Source organism: Rhinolophus hipposideros, assembly GCF_964194185.1.
Source record: "Rhinolophus hipposideros genome assembly, chromosome: 6".
Taxonomy (NCBI): domain Eukaryota; kingdom Metazoa; phylum Chordata; class Mammalia; order Chiroptera; family Rhinolophidae; genus Rhinolophus; species Rhinolophus hipposideros.
The window spans coordinates 46046309-46055970 of record NC_138052.1 but is presented as its reverse complement, the minus strand read 5'-3'; the positions used below and the strand labels follow the sequence as shown (position 1 = coordinate 46055970).

The 9662-nt window shown below is 37.1% G+C and overlaps 1 protein-coding gene across 13 annotated transcripts in view; it reads right to left on the bottom strand.

Moving 5' to 3' along the window:
• Positions 1 to 2321: 2321 nt before the first annotated feature.
• NOSTRIN (nitric oxide synthase trafficking) overlaps positions 2322 to 9662 on the bottom strand; it is a 52557-nt gene continuing 45216 nt past the window's right edge. For 9 of the 13 annotated variants that reach the window (XM_081052752.1, XM_081052759.1, XM_081052758.1 and 6 more), the window contains 4 exons: positions 7292 to 7417; positions 6253 to 6367; positions 5014 to 5103; positions 2356 to 2581 (listed from right to left, as the gene is read on the bottom strand). In XM_081052752.1, the coding sequence (XP_080908878.1) occupies positions 2415 to 2581; positions 5014 to 5103; positions 6253 to 6367; positions 7292 to 7417 (498 nt within the window). In that variant the 3' untranslated portion in view covers positions 2356 to 2414. Of the gene's footprint in view, positions 2582 to 5013; positions 5104 to 6252; positions 6368 to 7291; positions 7418 to 9662 lie in introns of all 13 variants that reach the window. The other 4 variants (XM_081052760.1, XM_081052755.1, XM_081052757.1 and 1 more) reach the window with 3 other exon arrangements.

Genomic DNA, 9662 nt, shown 5'->3' with positions numbered 1-9662 from the left:
CAATAGGACATGTTATTTTGATTCTAATGCACTTCTTTTGCTCCAAATCAGGCTGATTACAAGCACCCCCCTGCCCCCGCAAGGCTATCAGGACTTTGGGAGAGGAGTTTTTTTCTGCAAGACGGGGAACAAAGTTAGATTATGCTCAAATTATTATCAGGTAAAGCCTTATAATACTATATAATAAAATTTACTTTATCCCAAACTATATTATGTTACTTTTTGATGAATCAAAATGGATCATTATATTCATTATGATGATTATTATGGGTAATTGGAAATGTGAAAAAATGAAATTAATAGATCTTTCCGGTTGATAGTGTGATGGATATATCAGCTTTTACTCTACCAGAAAGGAGATGCCCTCTGATGTTTTCAGTGAAAATCTGGCTCAGACCTACTGCCTGTATTTCAGGTTGTCAGGGTTGCTAAAAACTTCCTGACATATGAAACTGCATAGTGGAATATAATTATGAAAGCACATTAAAAGTTTAAAAGTACTAATATTAAAAATTATTTTATCCTATGTGCAAGACTTGGGCATGTCATTAATCTTCATAATATGTATTTAATTTTTACAGAAATCTAAGGGTTATCACCCCCATCTGTTCAACCAAAAAATTCTTGCTCTACTAAAAAGATATTCAAGATAAAAGTTGTTATATCCAATTACATTTGTATTATGTCTAGTTTAAGACTATAGTGTTTCTTTGAAGTTTAAAAATTACGTATCAAGAGAATTTGTAGCAACATTCCAAAATAGGAAATCCGTTTATGTTTTTACACAGTGAAAATGATTTATGAAGAAAGAGGGATCTCTTTCTTTGAAAATTACTTTCAAAAAGTTTTAGGGCCCAATCACCATTATATCACTTTCATTATACAAATTATTCAGTGTAGGCTGCAGTAAATTGCTACATAATTTTTTATCCATCAAGGCTTAATGGAAAGAAATAAGATGAAAAGGAAATATAAATTCAAAATCTCTGTTCATGGTCTCATGGCCTGTTATTCAGCCAAATTTCTACATGCAGAAAGTTGTCATTAATATACCATTTAGGATGACATTAAAACTTCTGATCTGCTTTTCTAGTCTGTAAGTTATGTCTCACATAACAAATTTTACTTGAGCTCTTTCGGGTGTGATATCTGTATCTATACATATCTCTATGTGCTGGTTATATCCTATAGGAGTATAATGGTGCATAGTATAAAATATATATGTACTTTGGTTTGAAAAACTCCTTTTTGAAAGTACAAAATGTGATGAAGTTTTTAAAAAAAGAGGTAAGGGGCAGGAAAGTAATGGAATGCACTTTAATTACTCTTTTAATGCCAACTCCTATTTGGCACAAATGTGAACATGCCAGATGTTTCTATCAATGCCATGACCTTCCCATTCAATGGAGTGTGTGATCTCCAGGTTGACTTAGGCCATTTTCTGAAAGATGTTGCTGTAGCACTTCTCTCCATTCTGAATTGTTTCCCTGAAGAAAACTCTGGGGCTACCCTCTCTTATTCCCAACCTTTTCCCATCATAGGGTATTTGAGAAAACAGCATAAATCTCCTTTTCTCGACATATTCCATTTGATAGTGAATGTTGGTTTCTAAAACTTTCCTTCCAAACTGGAGACTGGTTCGCATTTAAAGTTATTTCACCAGGAAGTGCCTTAGGGTATTTTCTTCCTTTCAGAATGACCTCCTTGGGAAGTGCAGAATTCCTGCTTACTGAGTTGGTACATGAAATTTCTAAATGGGCAAGAAGCCACAAACTTTCAGGCATTGTTTCCTTTCTAACTCTTTCCTAGCCACCTCGCTCTTGTTCTCAGATCCCCAGCTCATACTCAAGGGCAGCTCTGGTTGTGGGCCTCTTGTCTACCACCCCCTCTGCTGATCACACAGGCTCTTGGCCTCGGCTGCTGATCCTTTGTTCTCCAGTCTCCTGACTTAGGTCTGTATTGCTGGTGTCTGCCTGCCTGTCTCTGCTGAGCTCTCCTTGGACTTAATCTGTGTTCTTCCTCATCTCCCAGGACTTGCTTGACTCCTCAGAGACCCACTGTGGCCTGTTGCCACCCAAGTCCAGAGGAAAAGGACATCTGAGTCCTAGAATCTGTTGTGCTATCAGAAAACTGTGACTTCAGGCAAGTGGCTACACTGGCCTTGGAGTCTGTCTCTCTCTGTGACACCTGGGGCTGTACTGAGTCCTCTCCAGGGTCTCTTAGAATTTGCAAACTCTAGAAGCCTCGAGGCCTCTTCCCTGCCTCCCTCCACCCTCCATCTTCTGACACTTTCAGAAAAATAACCAAGAGGGCAAAGTGCTGTGTGACATGCAGGCAGGACTCTATGACCCGTTTAGAAGGATAAACTTGTCAAGATCACAGCTTTTCTCTTTATTTGCATCACACAGCATAGTTTACAGAGTGTGTAAGGGGGTGCATTGAGAATCTTGTTCTATGCCTGTGTACCCAGCGTTTGAAGGGAGCTCCTCCACGTAAGCAGCAGGAAAGTGGCCTTTTTTTCCATTTAAAGATCCAAACCACCATCCTTCTTCTTTTTTCTTATGTATCGTCACTATGTCGCCTGTGAAAATGAACATTTAGTTAGACAAATGGGTCTCTGCGATTTCAGCACGTGCCTGAGCCTGATTGGTAATAAAGTTTGGGGGAGATTCTGCTTTCAAGAAATTACTTGGCAGCATTGTTTTTGGCACGTGATTCAGATGAAGCAAAATTTGTTGACCACCTCTGTATGAAGCAGGCCTAATGCAGAGAGCATTAGAAAGGGTAAGATAATGGACAGCCAAGTTATGCCATAAAACAGTTTGATTAAAAGCAGAATCACATTGGAACTTATGTCCTTCTCATGTCAGCTGGCTCACTTTGGATATAGCTGATGGGTTGTCACCAAACTCTGGGTGTCTGTGCTTTAAGGTTTTCTCATGTTGGAGGCCAGGATAGTTTGGTACGTTGACTGACGACTACGGGTATGTGTTGGCTACCAGATTTCTTTAGACCAAGACAGCTTCTCTCCATTGTATGTGCCAGCCTCACAGTCCAAAGCTCCAACTCATAGCTTTACACAGAAATATAACTCCTCATTCAAAATTTAGATAACTTTAATAAAATATCGATTTGAAGACAAGACTTTCTTAAAGCAATGATTCAAATAAATAGAGTTCCTAGGAAACATATGAAATATATGGCTCTTCTCTAATTCTCTATTTTAAAAAAAAAATACTGTTTGATATTAATAACCCTAAAGCTTTACTGGGTACCCCAACTCCTCTGGCTAAGTACTACTCTTGAGAAAGAGTCCATTTTCCCTGGTAGCTTTCTGCACATTAAAGTGGAAATATCCACTTCCTTCAGAATCTGAAAGCTACTTTATCTTGGGCATCATTCTGAGGTGATTTTTCAGTCTTTCTTTCTCTTTCATTATTTTTCCCAGGAATTTTCTTCTTAAGACAAAGGTGACTGTTAATCCCCATTCTCTCTCTCCTCAGTCATAAATCACTATTTATTCTTATAGGAGATCATTCTTACCCTAAGTTCTCCCTCTAATGAGTGCTCTAAGGTCAGCAGATTGACACAATCTACTAACTGAAATTTTAATGAATAATTCAAAATGTTATTGCCAGCTTCCCTAAGCCTCCTATGTCTCATTTCATTAAAAAAAAAAACCTACTTAGCATATTAAGTATAAGTAGGCTTTGCAACCAGCGGAGAACAGACAAATAAGATGACTGATTTGTTAGGTAACTAGGTAACTCAAACTCAGGACCCTGGGTTCTAGATGGCATCTGGGAGATGTGTTTTGTATTTATATGGAAAGTAGGAATACAGCATTTCATTTACCCACTGACTGCTGTAGGCAGCCTCTGGGTGGCATGATGAGGAATGAAGTGACTTATAAAAATCTTAAAACTTTTAAATAAAGGCAACATTGATTTTAAAAGAGTAGAGAAGAAGGTCTACTTTCGATTTCCTTTTTTCTCATCTTTACTTATTTCTGAGTTAGAAGGAAAGTAATTGCCTGAAGAGAGCTGATTGGCAAACTGAAAAGGAAGCACCCACTAACCAACAGCAAATATGTGGTTTCCCTATTGTTTGGCTGCGAAATCCATCTTGACTTTCCCTGGGCTCCGGGGCGACATATCCTGTGCATGGATAAAAGCTTTTTCCTACAACAAACCTCTTTCTCACTAACCTTTTCATTTCCAGATCTCTGCCTTAGCTTTAGTATCCAACTGTGGTTGCTAACTGGATACACAAAGTTGAGGCTGGTGACTTTTTCTTAACAATATTGAAGTCTGTATAACACATTACATAATACCTTTCCATGTTTTAAAACAAAAAGATCTATGACACAAAAAAGTGAGCCTGCTTCCTTAGATTGGTCTTAAAACACTTTCCTAAGAGATAAATGGAAGAAACATTAAGCTGGGAGTCCTTTGACCTGGGTTCTAGAACTTGCTCTTACACAAAGCCATGAGAGAAAGTCACTTTACATTCCTGCATAGTTAGCTTTCTGAAAAAGAAAAAGGTGGGGCCACATCTCTTATGACTTTCCATTTCTGACATTCTACTCAGTAATGGAAAGTGCAGCACTGGGATGAAGTGTGACTAGTTTCTGAGTTCGAATTCTGCACTGCCACCACCTGTGACTTTTGCCAAAGTATTTAACCTTTATATGCCTCAGTCTCCTTAGTAATAAAATGGAAATAAATAACAGTACTTAACTCCAAGTTTTATGGATATTAAATTGAAGGATACAACATTTGTTGCAATTATGCTTGCAACAATGTCTGGCACAGAGTAAACACTGAATGTTAGCTATTTTTATTCTGTGGGCTTTATATTTGATGTGCTTTGTCTTCTGAGAAGGGTGATTATAAACCTGAACTGATTTGACATGGTAGTAACTTTTAAGGCAACTATCCTAAGATAGGAGTTTTATTCAAGTTAAGGATTTCAACATGGGAAGGCGATTAAACATTTGAGAATGATTCTTACCTTTTTCCAAATTCAATTCATCATCTTGCCTGGCTTGAAAAGAATATAAGGCCTTGCAAAGACTACGGCCATACTGGGCCACACCGGAGGCTGAAAGTTAGATCAAGTGATAATTACCAATGCTGTGTCAGCAGGCAAGAGGAAGATGATGGTAAACTCTGCGGTTATTTAGCAGTGTGGGCCAGAGCATAAATATATTGAAGTTTTCTCCAAAAAAAAGTTTATAATTTTACATACTTTTTATTCCTTGATTCAGTAACCATTTATGATGTGCCTACTATGTATATTATATAATAAATAACTATACTATAATATAGAAAATAATAAGTATGAAGACAAAAGTTATTGTAATATTACTAATAAAGATGACAATTTAAAATCATTTGCTTCCCACATGAACTTAATCAATATCAGTTAGCTAATATGTGTGGTAGTTAAATTTATGGTTTGGAAAACATACACCAATTTTGCCATTGGGTATAGATAGGGGACACGTAGAACACATGCTTCTTACTATCATCCTTAGGTACTTATGTTTCTTACACAATGCAACGGTGAGTCTTTCGTATACCATGTGGACCATAATGTCCTATGTTTTGAAATTTATTTCTTTTTTGACAATTTTTAATCAAACTAGAGAGCCAAGGTTATGGGAACTATAGTTGAACTATGAGGTAAAGTGTGTGTGTGTGTGTGTGTGTGTGTGTGTGTGTGTGTGTGTGTGTTAAAGGGTAGTAGGGTATGGGTGGACGAATGACTAAAGGCAGGTAGCTGAATAAAGGGGTGGGGAGGCCCTGGGATCACCATGTTTCTCACAGAGAGGACAGGATTCCACGGAAGTTTAGAGGAGGCTGTGGACACAGAGCTCAGAGCTCCTCCCAATGGCTTAGGGGTGGCTGTGTGCGCAGCAAATTGTGGGCTGTGTGAATTACGTGGACCCAGCCATCTGAGGTACCTTCTCATATTAGAAAATTCTTTTTCCAACACTTCACTCTTGTCTCCTTCCAACCTTTTGGATTACATTTGCACAGAAAGCTACAATTGCTAACAAATTATTCAGTCCTATTTGAAATGTGAATTTCTTTGAGCTGATATATCAATATATCAATATATCAATATATCTATATCTATATCTATATATCTATATCTATATCTATATATATATCAATATAGCTCTGAAAATAAAATGTGGCGCTGTGCTTTATCAATAGTCCAAAATTATTCTGGACTTGGGATTACCTGTAGATGAAGAAGTTGGATCGTTCTGCCCACCAGAAGATTCCCTGCTCACAACATTCTCTGATCTCTTCATCAGAAAAGGCCGAGATAGTTTTACGTAACTATGTGTCTGCTGCTGTTCAAATAGTTAAAACAAACAAAAAAGTCATTTTTCACAACATAGTCATCATAAGTATTCACGAAAGTATAACTTTCCTGTATGTTTTCCTTAGGAATTTGTTTCTTAACTTTTTGGAACAAGGTTTAAATAGAGTATTAAATACATTCCTCAACCCTACCGTAGAGCTTTCTTGTTTCTGAAAACTTGATATATTTAGAATTAGACAAGAACCATATTTTATAGCTTGTGTTTGCATTTCTGAGCTGCACCTAGGTCAAATAATAACATTCACAGCATTACTTCTACAAATTCAACTTTATTGTCTTTAATGCAAATGAATTATCATGACTGTCTAAATGATTGAGATCTCCTGACTCTTAGAAACAAAACTGTCCCTTCATCGCAAGATGGTTATAGCTCCCCCTTCTTACAGGGAATGGAAAACAGTGACAAGCAATAGTTACATCCAAGTGCTCAAAATCTATTCCTAAAAAGTGTAACATTGGGAACATGTGTGTGAATTTTTAAAAATTGTCCCTATACATTATCTACATTGTGTAGTACGTTAAATGGATGAGACTAATGCATATCACAAAACCTTACAATTTAGGTCTGTATGAATACTAAAATTTCAATTTAATAGAAATTTTACTATAAAAGCAGATTCAACAGATAAAGTTAAGGTATGAGGAGGAACAAAAAGGAATCCAAAGTATTTTTAACTTCTCATATTTAGTATACAAAGAATGTATTCAGTTGTGTTTAGCTCTTGTTATTCAACACAAAAGGAATACAAATAAATTTATCTTAAAAGTCTGCAGTTGGGATTTGACATATGGCATACATAATTCATAACAGCTTTTTTGACCTGATGGTACATTAAGCCACTTCACTCAGCAAGCCCAGTCAAGAATTACAACGAGTCTCTTAAATTTTTACCTTTTCTTTCCACTTGAAGATGGAGTTACTACAGGGATGGCTGGGTTGAGGTCTTTGCTTAAGTTCTGCTAACACTGATGACAGTTTATAGGAGTTTGCTTGCAAAAGGTCTAATTTCAAAGTGGTCTGTGGATACATCATTTGGCCATGTGAGTAAATGTCTAGAAAATGAGGCACAACTGCATGGGTAAAAGGATACTGGGATAACTTCCAAAATGACAAAGAGGTCGGGAAAAGTACACATTTAACTCATACGTAGATATATACACAGAAAATGCTGAGGCGAGAAAAAAATGAACCCTTTTCCTAGAAGACTGCCTTAGTTGTTGAGTGTGTCTTACTCTGGACTCTTGTAAACACGGTAAACCAGAAATCTTGGTAGATAAATTACTCAGTGTTGTGTGGCAATGAATTGCTATACTCAATTTTCTGCTGAGGAGTGAGAAAGGGAATAAGAAGTGTTGATTGCAGAAGGTGGACTTTCAGAGGACCCTTAAGGACAGGCAACTGAGGCATAGGTGCTCCATGTGAATAGAATTGAATTAGATCAATAGAATCAAACTAAAATGATGTGGAACAGGTTTTGTTTGTTTTGTTTTTTAATGTTATTTATTGTTTTTCTTGAAGGGGTGAGGTCTTATATTACCCAGAAAGTTTTCGGTAACACTTCTGGAAACTGGAAACAATTTTCTAGGGTATTTGACTATAAAAACAAAGAGTGAAGCTAACAATACACTCCTAGGCTCTTCCTGTTCTCTAGTTGACCATGAACTAGAAAGTTCATAATGATTTCTTTGTCAGGCTGTGTTCAGTCAGGGTAAATCAAATAACCGAATCTAAGCATTAGAAGAGGGCTGCTTAGCCAATCTTCTCCAGACCATCACCTCTCCCTTTCCCATACTACCAGCGTGGGGGGAAGCCTAACCCTAATGTCCCTGCCAGGGATTCACAGCCGTGGATCAAATACCTCCAATCCATGAGGAAGGTCTCTCATCCTTGGAACAATCCAATGCATTGTGGGGCAGGCTTACCTAAGATGAAACCAACCCCCTGCCTCCATCTGCTGGTAGAACTAGTCTGCATTTGAGCACATGTTAGAACAAGTCTCTTTCCTTTTCTATGTGGCACTACTTCAGGTATCTGAAGACAATATCCAAAAATAGTTTCTCATAAAACATGCCTTGCCAACATTTTTGTTCAGATATGGCACGGTCAAGAGACAGTGAATTAGGAAGAACTTAAACAGTTTCCTCCTGCAAGAAACCTTCCTTGGGTAACATGAAATCTACCCAATATCACAAGTTTCCCTCCAACAGCATATTTGGCATCCCCTATTTGAAGTTTCATGTTTGTTTCTTCACTAGCTGATAAACACCACGAATTCAGGGTGCAGTTCTTTTCCCACCTTGCATCTCCCCCCACTGTATGAATAAGTCCAGCTGTGTACCGAGCTGATCCTAATATATGTTCTATGCTGGTAATGACAATGACAAAAATTCTGTGCAGGAACAACCAAAGAAACTTGTAACTTAACACCACGCAAAATACTCCATATGACTTTATTTGGGTAACTATTATTTGCATCAAATTAGTTAACTAAACATTTTGTGTTGTCACAGAAAATGTCCTAGAATCTGTTTTACAATTTCGTAAAAATTGTAGCCATGTGTCATTGCAAGTATGTTAGACCTCTGTTCACAAGTGAACAGAATTCAAGGCCTGTCTTTACACAAGAAGTGTTAGGTTTGTTTCTGCAACACTAAAGGAAGCCTGTGCTGAAAAACAAAAATAGATAAACTGTGCCTGGCTGCATCCATCTACTTTCACCGAAGAACTATTGAAATTGTCTGTTTGGACAGAATTATTATTTACCTAGTCATAAGAGATTTAGGCTATATTCAAGGTAAGGAAAGCTTGTCCAGTTTCCTGTATCCTTCAAAACATTGTAAAAAACTTTTTCTTCCTGAATTTTTCTCAGGAAAGATAAGCCTTCAACTTCCTCTCACTGTAATCCAGAAAAAAACAAAACAAAAACGTATCTTGCACACATAAGTAATAGTATCTGTTCAGTTTTATTTTTATATAAAATTCACAGGTCTTTGCTAACTGCCTTTTTAATGTGGGTTCTTCTGAAGTTTCCACCTTGTTGATCAATCCCCACATATTACCATCTTCCTGTTATTCTCAGAAGACCTTCATGTTAATTGAGGAATAAATGGAAAACAGCATTTTAATAACAATTACTAGTTTTTCAGCTCTCTTCTGCCCATTGTGCTAGCATTTCGAAAATAATATTTGTTTTCTAGATAATATTTCATCCTCACAAAAACTTTTTGAGGTAGGTACCAATATCCCTATTTTACACATAAGA